Source organism: Bombina bombina, chromosome 1, assembly GCF_027579735.1.
Source record: "Bombina bombina isolate aBomBom1 chromosome 1, aBomBom1.pri, whole genome shotgun sequence".
Lineage (NCBI taxonomy): Eukaryota > Metazoa > Chordata > Amphibia > Anura > Bombinatoridae > Bombina > Bombina bombina.
Window position 1 is genome coordinate 425,007,655 of NC_069499.1, and position 24,405 is coordinate 425,032,059.

The 24,405-nt window shown below is 36.9% G+C and overlaps 1 protein-coding gene across 1 annotated transcript in view; it reads right to left on the minus strand.

Annotated features, from left to right (window-relative positions):
- Positions 1-10,392: 10,392 nt before the first annotated feature.
- The window catches only part of LOC128645393 (prolyl endopeptidase FAP-like), a 328,887-nt gene continuing 314,874 nt past the window's right edge, over positions 10,393-24,405 (minus strand). Inside the window, exon 26 of the mRNA XM_053698376.1 lies at positions 10,393-10,794. Coding sequence (XP_053554351.1) covers positions 10,762-10,794 — 33 coding nt within the window. The 3' untranslated portion in view covers positions 10,393-10,761. The remainder of the gene's footprint in view (positions 10,795-24,405) is intronic.

Genomic DNA, 24,405 nt, shown 5'->3' on the forward strand with positions numbered 1-24,405 from the left:
AAAATTAGAATATTGTGAAAAGGTGCAATATTCTAAGCTCAAAGTGTCCCACTCTAATCAGCTAATTAAGCCATAACACCTGCAAAGGGTTCCTGAGCCTTTAAATGGTCTCTCAGTCTGGTTCAATAGGAATCACAATCATGGGAAAGACTGCTGACCTGACAGCTTGTGGATTTGGGGTTTTCATGAGCTGTAAGCCATAATCATCACAATTATGAAAAATCACGGCTTGAACTATCTTGCTTTGCATGTAATGAGTCTATCTCATATATTAGTTTCACTTTTTAAGTTGCATTAGTGAAATAAATGAACTTTTGCACGATATTCTAATTTTTAAATTTCACCTGTATATGACTTTGGCGTTGCTTTTTGGTAATTAGAAGGCCGCTAAATGCCACTGCGCACCACACGTGTATTATGCCCAGCAGTGAAGGGGTTAATTAGGGAGCATGTAGGGAGCTTGTAAGGTTAATTTTAGCTTTAGTGTAGTGTAGTAGATAACCCCAAGTATTGATCTAGGTCCATTTTGATATATTTCATGCCACTATTTCACCGCCAAATGCGATCAAATAAAAAAAAATATTAAATGTTTCACAAACTTTTTCACAAATTTTAGGTTTCTCACTGAAATTATTTACAAACAGCTTGTGCAATTATGGCACAAATGGTTGTAAATGCTTCTCTGGGATCCCCTTTGTTCAGAAATAGCAGACATATATGGCTTTGGCGTTGCTTTTTGGTAATTAGAAGGCTGCTAAATGCTGCTGCGCACCACACGTGAATTATGCCAAGCAGTGAAGGGGTTAATTAGGTAGCTTGTAGGGAGATTGCAGGGTTAATTTTAGCTTTAGTGTAGAGATCAGCCTCCCACCTGACACATAACACCCCCTGTTCCTTTCTAAACAGCTCTCTTCCCTCCCCCACCCCACAATTGTCCCCGCCATCTTAAGTACTGGCAGAAAGTCTGCCAGTACTAAAATAAAAGGTATGTTTTTAATTTTGTTTAATTTTTTAGCATATTTACATATGCTGCTGTGTAGGATCCCCCTTAGCCCCAATCCTCCCTGATCCCCCCCCAAATAGCTCTCTAACCCTCCCCCTCTACCTTATTGTCTGCCATCTTGGGTACTGGCAGCTGTCTGCCACTACCCAGTTTACAGAAAAAATGATTTTTTTTTGCGGTTTTTTTTATTTTTTTCTGTAGTGTAGCTTCCCCCCCAAAGACCAACCCCCCCATCCCCTCCCAGATCCCTTAGATTCTTTTTATATAACTTCCCTCCCCCCTCTCTCCCACTTTTCTCCAAAAAAATTCTGTAGTGTAGTGGTTCCCACCCGCTCCCGCCCCGTGCACGTGCCCACCCCCGTGATACGCACACGCGTCCGTGCGCTCCCCCGGCTACCCCGCCCACGATCCCGCCCCCCTCTTACATCAGCCATGCATCGATGGCCGCCCACCCACCTCCCACATCGGATCCCACCCACCAACGATTGCTGCCATCGATGTTCAATGCAGAGAGGGCCACAGAGTGGCTTCATCTGCATCGGTGGGGTAAAAAGGGTATTGCAGAGATGCCTGCATATCGAGGCATCACTGCAATACCCTGGAAACAGCTGGAAGCGATCAGGATCGCTTACAGAGCTTCAAACCCCAGAGGACGTGCCAGGAACGTCCTTGGTCATTAAGGGGTTTTTTTTGTAGGACGTTCCTGGCACGTCCTTGGTCGTTAAGGGGTTAAAGGGACAGTCTATTCCAAAACAAACTTTCATTATTCAGATAGGGCATATAATTTAAAACTATTTTCCAATTTACTTCTATCACCAAGTTTGCTTTGTTCTCTTGGTATTCTTAGTTGAAAGCTAAATCTTGGAGGTTAATATGCTAATTTCTAAGCCCTTGAAGGCCGCCTCTTAGCTCAGGGCATTTTGACAGTTTTTCACCACTAGAGGGTGTTAGTTCATGTGTTTCATATAGATAACACAGTGCTCACGCACGGGGAGTTCCTAGGAGCCTGCACTGATTGGCTAAAATGCAAGTCTGTCAAAAGAACTAAAATAATGGGCAGTTTGCAGAGGTTTAGATACAAGATAATCACAGAGGTAAAAGTGTATTAATATAACTGTGTTGGTTATGCAAAACTATATTTTGAAACAATAAATATTCTGGTGTAGACTGTCCCTTTAAGTTGATATGGGAGGAGTGTTTTTTGAATGATTAAAATCCAAAATGGATTTAACTGCTAAAAGCCCACAGCTGTGAACAAGCTTTAATTGGAAAAGTTTCTTAAAATATGCTTTTGCTTGTTAAAGTGATATTAAACAATATGAAATTGTAATACAAAAGGTTGGATTGCGAGTGTCAGGCTACTTAGCGCACCCATACGCTTCTGAAATCAAGTAGAAAACAAAGTTTTTATAAGAAGAAAGTGGCTGCAATATATAATCATCGTCTAAAATTTCAACAGTTCAAAAATTCCATTGCAATAATATACAGTAGCTACAAAATTGCTGGGATTTCAAGTGGGATTGTACCTTTAGGGCTGGGATTTCAACTTGGATTGTACCTTCATTACAAGGATTTCAAAAGGAATCACTCCTTTGTGACCTGGATTTCAAACAGAATTGCACCTTTGTGACCAGGATTTCAATAACACATCCACAAAAGCAGGAAAAATGCACTGTCATGAACATTTTTTGTTTTTGAGGTTATGAAGGCACAATCCTTTTGAAACCCTGGTCATAAAGGTTTAATCCCTTTGAGAAATCCTGGTCACAAAAGCATGGCTACTTTAGAAAATCTGGTCATAAATACAAGATTCCATTTGAAACAAACATTTACAGAGCAAGATTGCTACATGCCATGTGCTCCTTCAAGGGCTGCTATCATGAACCTCATCCACATGACCTCATGGTGAGCAGGCAGCATTCACAATCCACTGCTTGTGCATTGCCAACCCTGCTTGAGCGTGGCTAATCGTGTGCGAGCAGGGGCTGACAATCATCTGGATTAGATTGGGGCGATTGAAATCCGCCACACTTTAGGAGGGAGAGAGGTTAAGAAGCAGCAGTCTTAGACACTGGGGCTCTGAAGCTGCACTCACAGCTTAATAAATGGAGCCCCATGTCTAGATTAAGAAGTCCTGATATCCATTTTCTTATTTTTGCTGCAGATCCCTTTATCTGTAAGGGATATCACATAATTAATACATGGGCCTATGCAAATGTACATATACATATTTAAAATTCTATCCATTGCAGACAAACTATACAATAGTGATAAATAGAGCTTAAGTGAATCTGGACCATATTTGCAAATACACCTCTAAAATGTTGTTTGTGGCCATTTCACACGTGCAACATAATAGAATTATTCCAAATTATTCCAAATTGTCTTCGAATACTTGCAAATATGTCAAATTTGATGATTGTAAAATAGTTTCAGAAACCTGTTGAAAAGTATTCAGGAAATTGTTTACACTTACTGAGAACTATGGCTCTATGTTAAAATATATATATTTTTTCAGCCAGTTGAAAGCACGTACACAGCTAAAAGAAACAGCTGAAAACCCTCTGTTGTGATTAGGTAAAAAAACACAGGTGTCATATAAAGTCCAAACTTATATAAACCAAAAAAATGTTGGGTCTATTGCTTCAGACTCTGATCACAAGTTAGTGATCAACTCATGTGTTAACATATCAAGGCATATATATTTTGTTACACCACATTAGCATGTGTGACCCAGGATGACACTTCATCCTGGTAACAATTTAAAGTGCACAGTCACTGTTTTAATGACTAAAAGTCAAATTAATAACAGATAAGAGCTGTAAATGTTCAAGATCACTGCACTCACTTAAAGGGTCATAATACCCAAATGTTTAAACACTTGAAAGTGATGCAGCATAACTGTAAAAAGCTGACTATAAAATATCTCCTGAACATCTCTATGTAAAAAAGAAAGATATTTTACCTCAAAAGTTCCTCAGTAGCCACCTCCCATTGTAAAGGATTTCTAAGCAGCATTTTAGTGTGTCTGTCCTGGGACTTCTGAAGGGATGAGCATCGTGCACTCTCATCTTATTTCACCAATCAGGTAAAGGAAGTTTACAATGAAATCTCATGAGAGTCAAGTCAAATCTCATGAGATCACAGTAAAAGTTCATGACCTCAGCACTGCTGATGCTGATTGGCTGCTGTTCATTTCTTCATTTTTTTTTATTTTTTTACCTGCAGCTGGGAGCAGTTGAGTATAACTTTTTACACAGAACTTACTCTGCTGAGCTGAGGAGATTGTGAGGTAAAATACCTTCCTTTTTTACATAGAGATGCTCAGGTGATATTTTACTGTCAGCTTTTTACAGTTATACTGCATCAGTTTCAAGTGATTTAGCATATGAGTATTATGTCCCTTTAATGGGACAGTCTACACAAGATTTGTTATTGTTTAAAAAGATAGATAATGCCTTTATTACCCATTCCCCAGTTTTGCATAACCAATAGGGTTATATTAATATACTTTTTATCTCTGTGATTACCTTGTATCTAAGCATCTTCTGAGTCTGACAGCTCCTGATCACATGACATTTTATTTATTATCTATTGACTTGCATTTTAGCCAATTAGTGCAGTGTGTGCCACAAACCATGGGTGTGATCACAATGTCATCTATATAGTTCATATTCTTATGAACAGGATTCCAATCACCACAGTTTGTGTTTGAATACTATAGGCTGTCCAACCTACATCTGCAATATTTCATTTTTTTTTTTTACATTTCCTACATTTGGACTGTGTAAACAAATACATACCTATATGTAACAAGTGTTTGCTAGGGTTCTGTTAGACCACAATGAAGAAAAAAATAAGCAGCCAATAAGAAAAGAGAAAATCATAAACAGTTACATCTTTGTGAATGATTGTCTTACAGGTTCTTATAGACTCTCCAAAAACTGAATTCATGACATGTGTGCAATGTACCTGTTGCTTATGATTTTGTGCCAGTATATTTTATAAATAAATAGTAAATAACTATAAATAAGTCAAAACACCTACTTGCAACCGGGATAAACATTCTGATGATAATATTTGTGTAAAGTATGCTTATTTTAGTGCTATTGAAATTAATGGAGATGCTCCGTCAATAACTATTTGTTACAAAGAATGATGATCAAAACTTCGTCAGGCAACTAGTGGAAAACCATGTCACTTGCAGGGACAGCTCTTATGGAATTATCTAAAAAAAAGTGTCTGTCTCTGCGAATGGTGAGAATGGTGAGATGCCTCACATAGAATGTAATAGAGCTCACTGGAAAGGGAAACCGCTAGGGAAAGCGAAGTTGGCAGGGAGGAGAGGATGCACTTTACAAATTAAATCCTGCAGCCAATACAGATCAGATTACTCTGCTTCCAGTGAATAGTACCTTGCAATCAACTTTTTTTTGTATAGATGTGTTTTGTGTATTTTGACAAAATCTCACCCCTTTTTAGTTTGCAAGAAAAAGCTGTGAAATCTGCAAGGGGAAATACGATTTTTGCAAAACACTGTTTTTATTTTTATTCTGATTATATGTGAGCCCTATTGTAATGTATGCATCATCTTCACATACTTAAAGGGATACGAATAATTCAGAAAGAGCATACAATTTTAAACAACTTTCTAATTTACTTTTATGATCAATTGTTTTCTTAGTTCTCTTGGTATCTTTTGTTGAAAAGCAGGGACATATGTTGAGTTGCTGGCCCAATTCTGGAGCACTATATGGCAGCAGTTTTGTAAGAATGCTATTCATTTGTAAGAGCGCTAAATGGCAGCACTATTTCCGGTCATGTAGTGCTCCAGATGCCTACCTAGGTATCACTTCAACACAGAATATCATGGGAAAGTAGCAAATTTGTTAATAGAAGTACATTGGAATTTTTTAAAAATGGAATGCTGTGTCTAAATCGCAAAATATTTTGTTGTGGGTTTCATATCCCTTTAAAAGCAGGTAGCACCTCCTTGCGAGACACAGTGTTCTCAAGGTAAAAACTGCCCTTAGAGATTCAGGACAGGAGCTTAGAAAAGCTCACAACCCCAGAGAACTTCCTCATAAGGTTCCATTTATGAAGCTGCTACTTAATGTCTCTGTCACCTCAATGCTGGTGGAGTTAAATCCCCCTGATCAGATTTGATTGGGATGATTGACAGGTCAGCTGCACAATGCCGGATGGATAATGTTACCAGGAGTGAACCTTGTCCATCTGGCATTTAATAAATGGGGGCCATAGACGTTCATGAGTCAATATTTGTAAAGGTTAGATCAGCATTGCTTAACCTCTTAAGGACATATGACGGAATTTTTCCGTCATAAAACAATTGAGCAAACTGAAAGCTGTGTCCTTAAAGGGTTAAACTGTCTTTTTACAGAGATTCATTAGTAGGCGTTTCTGCCATTAATATCTATAGCTGTGTAAGATGCCAAATACAGTACATGATATATTTCACATCAAATGAGAACCATTGCGCACATACAAAAACAATATTTACAATCACAACACCTAGGGAACACACTTACAAAAAGGGTTATGTAAATGTTTGTATTTGTAAAATGAATTTATTATCACCTAGATTACAAGTTTTGCGTTCGTGTTTTAACACTGAAAAAAATGGTAATTTCAGATTTTAAAAACAGCACTGCAGCCATTACAAGTCTTGTCGGTACTGAAAGCCTTTTAGCCTGTAATGCAACGTCAGTCCCACACACGTAAAAATTACGTTTTTTTCATAGGACTCCCATAGCGCAGCCATTACGAGTTTTGCGGTGAGAATAAAAAGCTTGCGTTCCAGCCTATACGACAAGATCCATTTTGCAATCTGAGAGCAGTAGTTATGAGTTTTACGCAACAAAACTGTTACATAAAACTCATAACTAAAGTGTTACAAAGTACACTAAACACCCATAAACTACCTATTAACCCCTAAACTGAGGCCCTCCTGCATCGCAAACACTAAATTAAATTTATTAACCCCTAATCTGCCGTTCCTGACATCACCACCGGTAATAAAAATTATTAACCCCTATTCCGCCGCTCCCCGACAACGCTGCCACTATACTAAAGTTATTAACCCCTAAACCAAAAGCCCCCACAACAAAATATACTAAATAAACCTATTAACCCCTAAACCAAAAGCTCCCACATTCCAATAAACTTATTTAAACTAGTAACCCCTAAACCTAAGACCCCCCCTAACTTTATATTAAAATTACAATTTCCCTATCTTAAATTAAAACTTACCTGTCAAATTAAAAAAAAAAACTAAGTTTAAGCTAACAATTAAACTAATATAACTATTAAACTAAAATTAAACTAACTACCAATTAAATAAACTAAAATACACATTAAAAAAATCCTAACACTACTCTAAAAAGTACAAACTATCTAATTACAAATATAAAAAAGACTAAATTACAAAAAATAACAAACACTAAATTACAAAAAATAACAGACGAAATGATCAAAAATAAAAAAGAATTACACCTAATCTAATAACCCTATAAAAATAAAAAAGCCCCCAAAATAAAAACCCATAGCCTACAATAAACTACCAATAGCCCTTAAAATGGCTTTTTGTATGGTATTGCCCTAAGTTAAACAGCTCTTTTACCTGTAAAAAAAAAATAAAATACAATGACCCTCCCAACAGTAAAACCCACCACCCAACCAACCCTCTAAAATAAAAAAACCTAACTCTAACAAAAACCTAAGCTACCCATTGCCCTGAAAAGGGCATTTGTATGGGCATTGCCCTTAAATGGTATTTAGCTCTTTTGCATTGCCCTGAAATGGTCATTTAGCTCTTTTACGAAAAGCCCAAACCCTAAACTAAAACAAAAACCCACACAAAAAAACTTAAAACATCCTAACATTGACATTGAAGATCCACTTACAGTTGCTGAAGTCCCGCTTGAAGGATCTTTATCCCGGTGGCTCCATCTTCATCCAGGTGACTCCATCTTCAACCAGGCGGCAGGCGGCTCCATCTTCATCCAGGCGGATCCATCTTCATCCAGGTCGCATCTTCTATCTTCATCCCGGCGTTGTCTTCTATCTTCATCCCGGCAGCACGGAGCGGGTCCATCCTGAAGACATCCGGCACGGAGCATCCTCTTCATACGGTCGCCGCCGTATACTGAATCTTCAATGTAAGGTACACAATTCAAAATGGCGTCCCTTGCTTTCCTATTGGCTGATTTGATTTTGGAAATTCAAATCAGCCAATAGGATGAGAGCTACTGAAATCCTATTGGCTGTTCAAATCAGCCAATAGGATGAGAGCTACTGAAATTATATTGGCTGGTTTGAATAACCAATAGAATTTCAGTAGCTCTCACCCTATTGGCTGATTTGAACAGCCAATAGGATTTCACAAGCTCTCATCCTATTGGCTGATTTGAACTTCCAAAATCAAATCAGCCAATAGGAATGCAAGGGACACCATTTTGAATATGTATTTCGTTTTAATAAGGTAATATTTAGTTAATAATTGTAACTTTAATTTAGCTCTATTTTAATTATGTTAAAGTTAGGGGATGTTAGGGTTACGTTAGGGTTAGTGTTAGGGTTAAGTTTAGGGTTAGATTTAGGGGTAATAGTTTAATTTATGTTGTTGCGATGTGGAGGGCTGGCGGTTTAGGGGTTAATAGGTTTATTTAGTGGTAGTGATGTTGGAGGCCAGAGGTTTAGAGGTTAATAACTTTATTTAGTGGTGGCGATGTCGTGGAGCAGTGGAATAGGGGTAAATAGATTTATTATAGTGTGGGCAATGTTGGGGTGCAGGTGAATAGGGGTTAATAACTTTAGTATAGTGACGACAATATCGGGAGTGGCAGATTAGGGGTTAATAGCTTTATTTAGATGGCAGCGATATCGGGAGCGGCAGATTAGGGGTTAATAACATTAAGTAGGTGTTGGCGATGTCAGGGGAAGAAGATTAGGGGTGTTTAGACTTAGGGTTTATGTTATGGTGTTAGGTTTAAACGTATCTTTTTTTTCCCCATAGACATCAATAGGTCTGCGTTACAGAGCTTTTCATTCTGCTTTTCAGGTTTTTTTCTGACACCTTCTCCCCATTGATATATATGGGGAAAGCATGCACGAGCACATCAAAACAGCACTTGTATTTTGTGCGGTATGGAGCTCAACACAACCATATCGCACGCACAAAACTTGTAATGGCTGGGCTATAGAGGGTTAAGTAACACAACTTTTGTTGCATTCGTTAAATTCCCTATAGCGCGCATAACTTGCAATCTACCTGTATGTTAATATAGCCTCAATGTATAGAACAAAAGGTGTGTCCAGGGGCTGACCATTGGGGATATCAGGGGGATTTTCTAGAGGAATGGCATACATAATTCATAAAGACTATAATGCCTCTGTAAAGTATCTTGTCTTGTAGCTGTGCCTTGCTATTTTAAAGCTGACAAGATTTCTCATTTTTATTTTTATTTCATGTCTTGTCAACTATTTTCTAGTTTTCTTTTGGGTATATGTTAGATAGGACATTTTTATAGATAATTTTTATTTTTTATTTTAATGTGTTTGTTCTGTAATGTAGTGCCCATTTTATCAATATGTGCTGAGAAGAGATTGGTTTTACAATATATACTTGCAATTTGTTGATCTGACAAGTGTGTGTGTGTGGGGGGGGAGGTACAAATCTTTATGAATTCAGCAATTTTTGAGTTGTGATGTGTTTTTGTCTGCAAGATTTTAATTTCACAAACAGGTTTTATTGAATCCAGTCCAGAGTTGCGGATTGTACCACTTTTGTCTGTGCAAGAAACATGTGAATGAGATTGTCATATCCCTGTTGTAAAATAAAAATAAGTAAAAAAAAAAGAGACAAATAACGAGTGTTTGTAGTTTTGCACCATTCTGTAGAAATAGTTAGTCATTTAATATTATATATTTAACGATTATAGAGGGAAGGCTACTAATTGTGGTAAGATTTACATATTCATATCACTCAACAAACTGACCTCAAATTGAAGTGTACAGTGCTTTTTATTTAAAAAGACAAATTTTGGGACCTCTAGTGGGCGCGTTCCAAAATGACCACTGACTTATACTGCTATGTATCAGTTGACACTCTTTAATATCTTTACTGGCCATATTTCTCATCATCCATATCTCCCTTGGCAAGCAATGTGCCTGGGACCTTACATGGATCAAGACCAAATATCTCTTGCAGCCGAGGAGTTATTTACTTACACTGACGCCGTCAGACTTTGCAACGGACCATATGTGCAGACTGTCCGGTAAACTTACTTATACATTGGCATCACACTACAATTCTTTAAGAAAAATGCTTTCCTGCTTTAATGGCTGTATTTAAAACAGTGTCTTAGCCCTTATTACACTGCAACTTTTTATTAATAACACTTCTATTAACATGACATCTAACCAGATCTTTATTGTTGAAAAGCTAACAGGGTTGTTGTTATCAACTTCTGATGGTCCCATACGACATTCCGAGACTCTGCATATGGAGCTGGGGAAAGAAGCAACTTGGCACACAACAAGGTTTCCTACAGAAATTACATTTTTACCCTGTGATGAAGCACGGGCTAGTGTCTCTCTTCCTAACCTGGAGCAACCGTCAATGGATGAGACGCCAGTTATATTTGATACTTCCTAAAACCTTCCCTTTGAGTATTTCACAAACATGAGTGGTGGATAAGGACTGCACCTGTGATCACGTCCCGTGCAGGGACATACAGTCAGGGGTGGTAAGGGAGGCAGAGCCTCATCTGCTATGAAAAGAAAAAAGAAAATAATGTTAAAATAAAATAAAAATAATTTAAAAAAAACTTGCAAATTTTTCTGACCATATCTGCAAATACATGGAGAGAGACAGTGACCATCTCAGCCTCCCTAGATTTCGTAACAACTTAGAAGTCACTGTATGGAGCGCCCGCCCACTGCCTGTCAGGACAGGAGTCACGTTTCATCATTAAGTCAATCAGGAAAAAGCCCCAAGTGAAGCAGCTCTCATATGTGCCTCTTGGGGGGGATGACAGTCCTAGTACAAGAAAATAACTGACAGTCTGTGCTGTGGGCGGGAACTAATAGAAGAGGTAAATCTGGATGTCATAAATATTGTGCTGCAACTGTCTTTCCACATACAATTGTTCACAGCAATTTTTGTTTTGAGCACAATGTCTGCAGCATCAGCAGCAGAAGAGGCATTTATTTTAGTGCCTCTCTCCACTCTGCACTGATTGTCCTGTGCGGGCGGGCTGGGTCTCACTTACACAGTTCCCCATGTAGAGAGCTGCTGGAGCATGCAATGCAGGGTAGCAGCAGTCCTTGTTCTAGTTTGGCTGCTGGAAGAGCTGTCAGCTTTTCAATACCTCCCTCCACTAGGCAGATCGACAGTGCATTACTCAGATTTAATGTTCTTAGCTCTCACTGCTGCTGTGATAGCTCTCATTTGAAGTTGCTAAGGAGGAATTGTCTTGGTAAAGTATTTATTTTACAAGCATTTAACCCCTTATGCATGGTTTATAACATTTGTGTTAAAAAGCCTTCATAAACAATGTTATATAATTATACTGAAAACAATATAAAATATAAAAGAAAGATAGAAAAAAATACCAGGGTATATAAGATTACCCTAGAACAGCAAGGGAATAAACGGCACACATAGAAGACTTTCAAAAATGTATTTATAATAATTTCCCAAAAATACACTTAAGTATATAGCGATATCTTATCTGTCAATATCAGTTACCACTAAAGACAGCAAAATCTAAAACATTTTAAGTGCACTTAGACCTAATACTTTCCCTATGCTATAAATTACAAAAAGACATCATAAACAATAAGGGGTTAACCAGAAAACTCATGTTTATAACGAATGTTACATAGAATCTAATGTTTATAGGACATTTATAGTAAGTAGGCAAAATACATGTTAAACATATGGCTGCAGTCCAAACAGAGGTGAACTATATTATGTATCAAAAAGCACTTGTTTTTCCTCTTTATATATACCAGGGAATCTTCTCTTAAGGCAAATAAATGTGCCGCAAGTAGTACTGCTGGATAAAGAGTCTCTAGCAAGTGTAATAATTCAGTTGGAAAACACAGCATATACTTAGCTTAAGTCCTCCGGTTTTTGTTGTTTCCACTTGTCTTCTGCTTGCAAGCACCTGTGATGATTACTTAGCGTGTGACATCAGCAATAGTGGGAGTGGTCTCTCGTCACCAGGGACTATGAGTGGCTATAGACAGAAGGATCCATTTGAATCAATTTTGCGTTGTAAGTTTTGCCAAGAACTTTGACAAATGACTGTATCGCAAAGTTATGTATATGTTCACCTATCGTATAGGCACATCTTCCATTGCACTCCAATAGCACACTCCTCAAAACCACGTACTCCACTGTCGGAGTCACACCTGAAAGATTCGTAGCTCACTTTAAAGGTACAGCTGCATGTATAGAGCCAAAATGTCTCTGAAGAAACAAAAGATTCAGGGAATAGGCCTGGACAGGTGCACTAGAAATCCTGGCCCACGGTACATTCGACAGGTACCTGGGTTCTCATAAACACATAGTGCCAACGCACGTTTCTCCCCCACCTCCAGTATGTGTTACAGGGGATCATCAGGGCATGTACCGTGGGCCAGGATTTCTAGTGCACCTGTCCAGGCCTATTCCCTGAATCTTTTGTTTCTTCAGAGACATTTTGGCTCTATACATGCAGCTGTACCTTTAAAGTGAGCTACGAATCTTTCAGGTGTGACTCCGACAGTGGAGTACGTGGTTTTGAGGAGTGTGCTATTGGAGTGCAATGGAAGATGTGCCTATACGATAGGTGAACATATACATAACTTTGCGATACAGTCATTTGTCAAAGTTCTTGGCAAAACTTACAACGCAAAATTGATTCAAATGGATCCTTCTGTCTATAGCCACTCATAGTCCCTGGTGACGAGAGACCACTCCCACTATTGCTGATGTCACACGCTAAGTAATCATCACAGGTGCTTGCAAGCAGAAGACAAGTGGAAACAACAAAAACCGGAGGACTTAAGCTAAGTATATGCTGTGTTTTCCAACTGAATTATTACACTTGCTAGAGACTCTTTATCCAGCAGTACTACTTGCGGCACATTTATTTGCCTTAAGAGAAGATTCCCTGGTATATATAAAGAGGAAAAACAAGCGCTTTTTGATACATAATATAGTTCACCTCTGTTTGGACTGCAGCCATATGTTTAACATGTATTTTGCCTACTTACTATAAATGTCCTATAAACATTAGATTCTATGTAACATTCGTTATAAACATGAGTTTTCTGGTTAACCCCTTATTGTTTATGATGTCTTTTTGTAATTTATAGCATAGGGAAAGTATTAGGTCTAAGTGCACTTAAAATGTTTTAGATTTTGCTGTCTTTAGTGGTAACTGATATTGACAGATAAGATATCGCTATATACTTAAGTGTATTTTTGGGAAATTATTATAAATACATTTTTGAAAGTCTTCTATGTGTGCCGTTTATTCCCTTGCTGTTCTAGGGTAATCTTATATACCCTGGTATTTTTTTCTATCTTTCTTTTATATTTTATATTTACTATAAGGGTGGCACCATTTAAAGCAAATTAGCAATATTACCTACTCTCTCACACCCCCTATATTTAGTCTATACTGAAAACAATATTTATTTGTGAGTGGCAGAAAATGTTGGTAGGCTATCAGAATGTACTAAAAGCATTAAACAAATGCCGGCATTATTTAACAAATACCATGTGTCATCTTTTTAAGCCATCTCTCTCCATCACATCTTAAAAAAAGCCATGTGTCTCTGTTATGTAACTAATAGTATTTTAGCAATTACTTTAGGGACATGAATTACTATTGATGTATTATTTTAACTGTTTGAGTAGGAACAAAACATTTTTAAATCATGATGTTTATTTATTATTTGTAAAACAGAAAATGAAGTGCTTGCTTGCATCTTTTTGCTAATAAAGTAAATCATGTCCCTTGCTAATGGGTTAACAGAGGAGACAATAAATTAACTAAAGGATAGACATGTGCATTTTCGCTTCAGACAAATTCGGAATTCAGCCGAATTTTGGCCGATTCGGCAATTCGATGCATCCGAATTTCCGAATCGGCACATCCCGAAAAATTATGAAAAATTCAGAAAATGAATAAATTTGTTTCCGAATTTTTGGATCCATTATTTATATTCTGAATTTTTCATTGTTCCTAAACCGCAGTTCCCTGACACTAACTCTAAGTCCATAATAAAGGTATTAACCCCTAAAGCACTGTTCCCTGACATCGCCGACACTAACTAAACCTATTAACCCCTAAACCTCCATCCCAAAATATTGCTGACACAACCTAAACCTATTAACCCCTAAACCGCACCCCCACACATCGCCGACACTACCTAAACCTATTAACCCCTAAACGGCACCCACCACACAGCCAACATTGTAGCGACTTATGGAATAAAGTTCCTGTTTGGTTTACTTTTACCAAGTGTGCTGACTCCTTCTTTCTTCTGTAACATTAACTAAACCTATTAACCCCTAAACCGCAACCCCCCACATCGCCGCCACTAAATAAAACTATTAACCCCTAAACCACACCCCACCAACTCGCCAACACTAACTAAACCTATTAACCCCTAAACTGCTGTCCCAAAACATTGCCGACACAAACTAAACCTATTAACCCCTAAACTGTACCCCCTTACATCACCGACACAAACTAAACCTATTAACCCCTAAACCGCACCCCCACACACATCGCCAACATTAACTAAACCTATTAACCCCTAAACCACAGTTCTAAAACTTCGCCAACACGAACTAAACCTATTTACCCCTAAACCGCAACCCCCCACATCGCCGCCACTAAATAAAACTATTAACCCCTAAACCACACCCCACCAACTCGCCAACACTAACTAAACCTATTAACCCCTAAACTGCTGTCCCAAAACATTGCCGACACAAACTAAACCTATTAACCCCTAAACTGTACCCCCTTACATCACCGACACAAACTAAACCTATTAACCCCTAAACCGCACCCCCACACACATCGCCAACATTAACTAAACCTATTAACCCCTAAACCACAGTTCTAAAACTTCGCCAACACGAACTAAACCTATTTACCCCTAAATCGCAACCCCCCAACTCGCCAACAGTAACTAAACCTATTAACCCCTAAACCGCCGTTCAAAAACATCGCTGACACTAACTAAAGCTATTAACCCCTAAACCACCGTTCCCAAACATTGCCAATACTAACTAAACCTATTAACCCCTAAACTGCCAGCCCCCACATTGCAACAACCTAAATTAAACTATATTAACCCCTAAACCTAACACCCCCTAACTTTAAACCTAACCCTAATAATATCCCTAAACCGAAACCTAACCCTAATCCTAACACCCCCTAACTTTAACATAATTAAAATATAACTAAATTAAAGTTATAATTATTAACTAAATAATATACATATTTAAATCTAAATACAAAGTAACTTACCTATATTAACTCCTAAACCTAACACCCCCTAACTTAAAACCTAACCCTAAACCTAACACCCCCTAACTTTAACATATTTAAAATCTAAATAAATTGAAGTTACAATTAACTAAATATTACCTATTTAAATCTAAATACAAAGTAACTTTCCTGTGAAATAAAACCTAAGCTAGCTACAATATACCTAATAGTTATATTGTAGCTAGCTTAGGTTTTATTTTTATTTCACAGGTAAGTTATTTATTTTAACTAGGTAGACTAGTTAGTAAAAAATAGTTTTTAACTATTTACTAACTACCTAGTTAAAATAACGCGCATCGCCGCTCATCCTCCGCAGGGATGAAGAAGATGCTGGTCCCGCGATGGATGAAGATGCAACCGCCTGTGTGAAGATGTCACCTGGATGAAGATGGAGCCGCCGGGATGAAGATCTTTCAAGCAGGACTTCAACAACTGTGAGTACCTAAAGAGGGGTTAGTGTTAGGTTTTTTGGGGTGGTTTTTTTTTGGATTAGGATGGGCACTCTTAAAAGAGCTGAATGCCCTTTTCAGGGCAATGCCCATACAAATGCCCTTTTCAGGGCAATGGGTAGATTAGGTTTTTTAGATAGTTTTTTTTTATTTTGTGTGTTTGGGGGTTAGTGGGTCTTTGTATTTATTTTTGAGCAAAAGAGCTGATTTATTTAGGGCAATGCCCTACAAAAGGCCCTTTTAAGGGCTATTGGTAGTTTATTATAGATTAGGTTTTTTATTTTGGGGTGTTTTTTTTAAAATGGTCATTAGAATAAGAATATATTTTATTATTTTTGATAATTCGTTTATTTGTGTAATGTTTTTTTTTTCGTTTTAAGGTGATTTTTTTTAGATCAAGGTGGGCACTCTTAAAAGATCTGAATGCCCTTTTAAGGGCAGTAAAAGAGCTGGATAGATTAGGTTTAACTTTAATCTTTTTAAACTACCTAACAATCTCCATCCTACCAATCTCCATCCTAATTGTTCTTCCCCACACACACCTATACACCATTCTACAAACTCAGTCAAGCAAACCTTTAGGGTTTTGTCTCCCTCACCACTAAACTCTAGACTGCAAGCTCAGTGGAGAAGGCCCCTTCTCCTCCTGTATATTTCCAGATCTAATTCTATTGTAATGTATACCCTAATTATCAGGTATTCAAGCCTGTGGAACCAGAGGCATAACTAGAAACCACAGGGCCCAGGTGCAAGAATCTAAGAAAGGTTCCACCCACCGCCGCCCCCACCCCCCCCCCTCCAAAAAAAGTGAATTTGATACATATCTTTTTTTTTTTTTTTACATTTAACACAGAAAAAAATGTGAATCAGATTACATGTCTGCAAAAGGAGGTACCCTGTGCCCACAGTCTGTGAGATGGTCTGACCCCCTTTTACTGTATATAATGACACTGTTTAACCCACCAGTACTGTTTATAGTGAGTCAGTGACACAGTATGTAATCTGCCGGTGAGATGGCTGGCCTGATCCTACCCGCCCCAGTACTTTATAAAGTGACTCCCCGTACTGTAAATAGTGGTACTGCATAGACTTACACTGTTTACCCCCACCCCCCATGCTGTAGTAACAAGGTCTGTAATTTGCTGGTTCCACAAACATACACACACGCACACATGCATAAATACACACACAGTCACATACATACACACATACACATAAACACCAATGGGTAAAACAAAAACACTAACCCCTGTAGTCAGAGACACTAGTGAAGCATCATGTCACTCTCACATGATATCAGTGCAGGCAGTGGCTGGTCAACGTTTTTTATTGTAAAAAAAAAAAAATTATTTTTTTTAAGTTTGGCCCCCACCCTTGGGGGCCCAGTTGCAATTGCATCCGCTGCACCCCCTGTAGTTTTGCCCCTGTGTGGAACGTTATTGTGCTGTGTAAATAATAGTAATATTAATTTTATTATTATTAATAATAATAATATAATTGGAAGCAGTTATTCATTAAATGGTTTTCTGAATTCCTTTTTTTTATTTAGGTTACCACATAATCATTAGACAATTAATCAAAAATATATCATTTTAAATATGAACTATCTTTGCCAATGAACAAAAAAATAACCCTGTGGCTCCCAGATTGATGATTTCAATATACATAAAATGACTAATAGAGCCACCATTGTAATTAGGTGTGCTTTTATTCCACATATTTCATTTTAATGTTTTTTTTTATCTTAGTGGTACTTCAAATTGTTGTTTATTCTATTTCAGAAATTCTGGCATTCATCATTACATTTAGAGATGCACCTCTATTATTTTGATGAATCCTAAATAACTTTGGAAACATGTAAATACAGTTATTGGCGGTTCAAATATCATCCTTAATTTATTGTTTGTGCATATCTTGTCGGAGGTGGTGAAGTCTAAGTGCTGTAAAAACCACCAAAATGAGATTAATTTATTCCGAGCCTGACCAACTGATTATGGACTAGACAGATAGTTCTGATAATAGTTCTGATAATTTGAAAGAGTTGTAAACTGATTCCTTCTATAGATATTTTTTATGCTGAAATACCACATGCCTAACGTTAAGCATTAAACCACTGGTAGTCAACTTTGTGTATATTTATTTTTCCTTCAATCACACTTGTTCCTTTATTCTTCTTTTGATTTTTGTGGTTCATGTAGTCAGATGTTATTGCTTTTCTTAGTAAAAAGTTTTTGTTTTTTTACTGATGCCCCCTACCCCAGTTAGAATTTTTTTTGATAATTATGCTGCCTGAATACTACTCTTCCTCTCCCACCACACTAGCTAATAATCTCAGCATCTCAAGGTCTATACAACTTCTAAATTTCTCTCATTTAACTTCTGTTTCCTCTCTCTAACTGAAAAAGTCTATTGACATTATTTCTCTCACCACTGTTCTACCTCCAACATCACTAACACCTCTGATCATTACTTTCTAGCATTTAGCCTAACTGCTATTTTGCACTTACCTAGAGCCAATTCACCCATACCTATAGAAATCTTCATAAACTCACAATAAGACTCATTTAAATAATATCTGCTTCTACAGGCCACAAATGCCTTAATAATTAAATTTCAAACCATCTTAGCATAATGTCCTCAGTTTTAGACATGCTAGTGTCCACAAGAACACAGCATTCTAATCATTTTACCATTGCAACATTACCTTGCAGCCCCCTAAGATATCATCAATTTTCTTTTTAGCATAATGCAAGTTCCCTTATTATATGTTCTTACAATCTTGTCATTCTCAGGTTTATTGGTGTCTCTGGCCCTGCATTTGTTCTATTATCTGTCTGTGTCTCCTGTTCTTCATTTATGTATGTCCATTGTATAGCACAGCAGTAAGGGTCAAAATGATGCTTGTGAAGAGACACTGCCCACGACTCCAAAATAACAGAGATTCACAGAAGCGGTCCACAGCACCTTGTATAAACTTAATAATTTATTGGATACAGCTTATAAACAATAGTGACCTTTCAGGGACTGTTGGTATGATTAAGGGGCAGACCCCGAAGCATCACTATTTGTTTTTAAGCTGTCTCCAATAAAGGATTACATTTATACAAGGTGCTGTGGACCGTTTCTGTGAACCTCTTCTTCCGTTACAAGTAACTGTTTCCCAATACCTGTTTTTGTATTCTGTTTTTTTTCACCTTCTCATTCTGCAACTTAAACGGATATGAAACTCAAACATTTCCTTTTGGGATTCAAAGAGAGTAAACCATTTTTTAAAAAGTTTCCCATTTACTTCTATTATCAAATTTGTTTTATTCCCATGATATTGTGTGTTGAGGAGATACCTAGGTAGGCATCTGGAGCACTATATGGCAGGAAATAGTGATGCCATCTAGTGCTCTTACAAATGGATAACATTCTTGTTAAAGTGCTGTTATGTAGTGCTTCAGAAACAGGCCGGCTCCTAAGCATACATCGCTGCTTTGCAACAAAAGATACAAATAGAACTAAGAAAAATTGATAATAGAAGTAAATTAGAAAGTTGTTTAAAATTGCATGATCTATCTGAATCATAAAGGAAAAATTTGTGTTTCATATCCCTTTAATTATCTAAATTAGCTTTCAGTGCCACTTCTATGTACATGAAGTACAAAACTCTTAATTTGCTCCTAACATTATTCCTGCATGTAACACACATGATACCAAACTTATAGCTAGATTACGAGTTATACATGCTATAGGGAAATTAACTAAAGTTGCGTTATTTAACCCCCTATAGCGCAGCCATTACAAGATTTTAAAAACCCGGCTTGTGTGTGCTATATGGTGCTTTTAAGCTCCATACCGCACAAAAAACAAGCGCTATTTTGACGTGCTTGTGCGCGCTTTCCCCATAGACATCAATGGGGAGAGCGGGTCAGAAAAAAACTTAGCACCTGCAATCGCGTAAAGAAAAGCTCCGTAACGCAGCCCCATTGATGTCTATGGGGAAAAAAATTAACGTTTAAACCTAACACCCTAACATAAACCCTAATCTGCCGATCCCGATATCGTAGCCTCTATACTAAAGTTATTAACCCCTATTCCCCTATACCCCAACTTCACCCACACTATAATAAATCTATTAACCCCTATCACACTGCTCCTCGACATCACCACATCTAAATAAAGCTATTAACCCCTAAACCTCTGGCCTCCCACATCACTACCACTAAATAAATCTATTAACCCCTAAACCACCAGCCCCCCACATCGCAAAAATCTAAATTAAACTATTAACCCCTACACCTACCCCTAAATCTAACGTAACCCTAACCGTAACCCTAAACCTAACCCTAACACCCCCTAACTTTAACATTATTACAATAGAGCTAAATTAAACTTACAATTATTAACTAAATAATACCTAGTTAAAATAAATAAAAACTTACCTGTGAAATAAAACCTAAGCTACCTTACACTAAAACCTAAAATTACAAAAAATAAAAAAACACTAAAATCACAAAAAAATAAAAAACTACCATTACAAAAAACAACGAAATTATCCACAAAAAAATTATTCCTATTCTAATACCCTTTAAAAAAACAAAAAACAAAATAAAAAAGCCTAATTTAGAATAAAGTACCAAGGGCCATTAAAAGGGCCTTTAGGGGGCCCTTAAAAGGGCCTTTTGTAGGGCATTGCCCTAAAGTTAACAGCTCTTCTGCTACAAAAACAAACAAACAACCCCTAACAGTATACAAACTCCCACCCCCAAACTACCAAGGGCCCTTAAAATGGCCTTTTGGGGGCCCTTAAAAGGTCCTTTTGTAGGGCATTGCCCTAAAGTTAACAGCTCTTTTGCTACAAAAAACCACCCCTAACAGTATACAAACCCCACCCCCCAAACCCACAAAATAAAAATAAAGTAAAACCTAATCTACCTATTGCCCTGAAAAGGGCATGTGTATGGGCATTGCCCTTAAAAGGGCATTTAGCTCTTTTGCTGCCCAAGTCCTAATCTAAAAATAAAAACCCACTCAAAACGAAAAAAAAATACATTACAGAAAATAACAAACAAATTATCAAAAATAATAAAAATTATTCCTATTCTAATACCCATTTTAAAAAAAAAACACCCTCAAATAAAAAACCTTATCTAGAAAAAACTACCAATGGCCCCTAAAAGGGCATTTTGTAGGGCATTGCCCTAAGTTAAACAGCTCTTTTACCTGCAAAACAAAATACAAAGACCCCCCCCCCCCCCAACAGTAAAACCCACCACCCAACCAACCCCCCAAAATAAAAAACCTAACTCTAAAAAAATACTAAGATACCTATTGCCCTTAAAATGGCATTTAGCGGGACATCCTAAAACATTTAATGTGAAAATGGCTTAATGTAGCTTAATTAGTAAAAAAGTGGCCAAATGTTAATCAATTGCTGCTTAATTTAAGTTAAGTTATTCACATTTAAATATTTTTTTACAATCCTAAAACATTTAATGTGAGCAGCTTAATGTAAAAAGAGCTTAATGTACCAAAATTAACCTAAACATCGATCAAGTGCCTTGAAACTTGGCACAAACTCAGTTTGTCACTTTCCAAACCTATCCTAGAAGTTTCATGGCATTTGGTTTCCCACAAGGCAAATGAGTGACAGTAAGCTTCTTTTTTGGGGAGCTTAATGTGGCTTAACGTACAAAATTGAACTTAGATCTTAACCAATTTCACCCAAACTTCTCAAATTATATTAATCTATCTATTCAAACATATTCTGAAAATTTCAGGACATTTGATAAAACATACCAAAAGTTATGCGCATTTAACATTTTTTTTACAATCCTAAAACATTTAATGTGAGCAGCTTAATGTAAAAAGAGCTTAATGTACCAAAATTCACCAAAACTTCAATCAATTGCCTTGAAACTTGCAACAAACTCAGTTTTCCACTTTCCAAATGTATCCTAGAAGTTTCATGGATTTTGGTGTCCCACAAGGCAAATGAGTGACATTAAGCTTGTTTTTTGGGGAGCTTAATGTGGCTTAACGTACAAAATTGAACTTAGATGTAAACCAATTTCCCCCAAACTTACCACAATACATTAATCTATTGATTCAAACATATTCTGAAAATTTCAGGACATTTGATAAAACATTCCAAAAGTTATTCACATTTAACTATTTTTTTACAATCCTAAAACATTTAATGTGAGCAGCTTAATGTAAAAAGAGCTTAATGTACCAAAATTCACCTAAACATTGATCAATTGCCTTGAAACTTGGCACAAACTCAGTTTGTCACTTTCCAAACCTATCCTAGAAGTTTCATGGTATTTGGTTTCCCACAAGGCAAATGAGTGACATTAAGCTTGTTTTTTGGGGAGCTTAATGTGGCTTAACGTACAAAATTGAACTTAGATGTTAACCAATTTCCCCCAAACTTCTCACATTATATTAATCTATCTATTCAAACATATTCTGAAAATTTCAGGACATTTGATAAAACATACAAAAAGTTATGCGCATTTAACAATTTTTTTACAATCCTAAAACATTTAATGTAAACAGCTTAATGTAAAAAGAGCTTAATGTACCAAAATTCACCTAAACTTCAATCAATTGCCTTGAAACTTGGCACAAACTCAGTTTGTCACTTTCCAAACCTAGCCTAGAAGTTTCATGGATTTTGGTTTTATACAAGGCAAATTAGTGACATTAAGCTTGTTTTTTGGGGAGCTTAATGTGGCTTAATGAGTAAAAAAGTGGCCAAATGTTAATCAATTGCTGCATAATTTTGCACAACCCAAGATTTCCACTATCCAAGCCTATACTAGAAGTTTCATGGATTTTGATTTTCCACAAGGCAAATGAGTGACATTAAGCTTGTTTTTTGGGGAGCTTAATGTGGCTTAACGTACAAAATTGAACTTAGATGTTAACCAATTTCCCCCAAACTTACCACAATACATTAATCTATTGATTCAAACATATTCTGAAAATTTCAGGACATTTGATAAAACATACCAAAAGTTATGCGCATTTAACAATTTTTTTTACAATCCTAAAACATTTAATGTAAACAGCTTAAAGGGATACTAAACCCAATTTTTTTATTTCATGATTCAGATAGAGCATGAGATTTTAAGCACCTTTCTAATTTACTCCTATTATCAATTTTTCTTTGTTCTCATGCTATCTTGATTTGAAAAAGCAGTACTGTAAGCTTTAGAGACAGACCATTTTTTGTTCAGCACATGGGTAGCACTTGCTGATTTGTGGCTAAATGTAGCAAACCAATCAGCAAGCTCTACCAAGGTGCTGAACTAAAAAATGGGCCGGCTCCTAACCTTTTATTACTGCTTTTTCAACTCAAGATAACATGAGAACAAAGAAAAATTGATAATAGGATTAAATTAGAAAGTTGTTTAAAATTGTGTGCTCTATCTGAATCATGAAAGAAAAAATGAGGGGTTAGTATCCCTTTAATGTAAAAAGAGCTTAATGTACCAAAATTCACCTAAACTTCAATCAATTGCCTTAAAACTTGGCACAAACTCAGTTTGTCACTTTCCAAACCTATCCTAGAAGTTTCATGGATTTTGGTTTCATACAAGGCAAATTAGTGACATTAAGCTTGTTTTTTGGGGAGCTTAATGTGGCTTAATGAGTAAAAAAGTGGCCAAATGTTAATCAATTGCTGCATAATTTTGCACAACCCAAGATTTCCACTATCCAAGCCTATACTAGAAGTTTCATGGATTTTGGTTTTCCACAAGGCAAATGAGTGACATTAAGCTTGTTTTTTGGGGAGCTTAATGTGGCTTAACGTACAAAATTGAACTTAGATGTTAACCAATTTCCCCCAAACTTACCACAATACATTAATCTATTGATTCAAACATATTCTGAAAATTTCAGGACATTTGATAAAACATACCAAAAGTTATGCGCATTTAACAATTTTTTTACAATCCTAAAACATTTAATGTGAGCAGCTTAATGTAAAAAGAGCTTAATGTACCAAAATTCACCTAAACTTCAATCAATTGCCTTAAAACTTGGCACAAACTCAGTTTGTCACTTTCCAAACCTATCCTAGAAGTTTCATGGATTTTGGTGTCCCACAAGGCAAATGAGTGACATTAAGCTTGTTTTTGGGGGAGCTTAATGTGGCTTAATGAGTAAAAAAATGGCCAAATGTTAATCAATTGCTGCATAATTTTGCACAACCCAAGATTTCCACTATCCAAGTCTATACTAGAAGTTTAATGGATTTTGGTTTTCCACAAGGCAAATGAGTGACATTAAGCTTGTTTTTTGGGGAGCTTAATGTGGCTTAACGTACAAAATTGAACTTAGATGTCAACCAATTTCCCCCAAACTTACCACAATA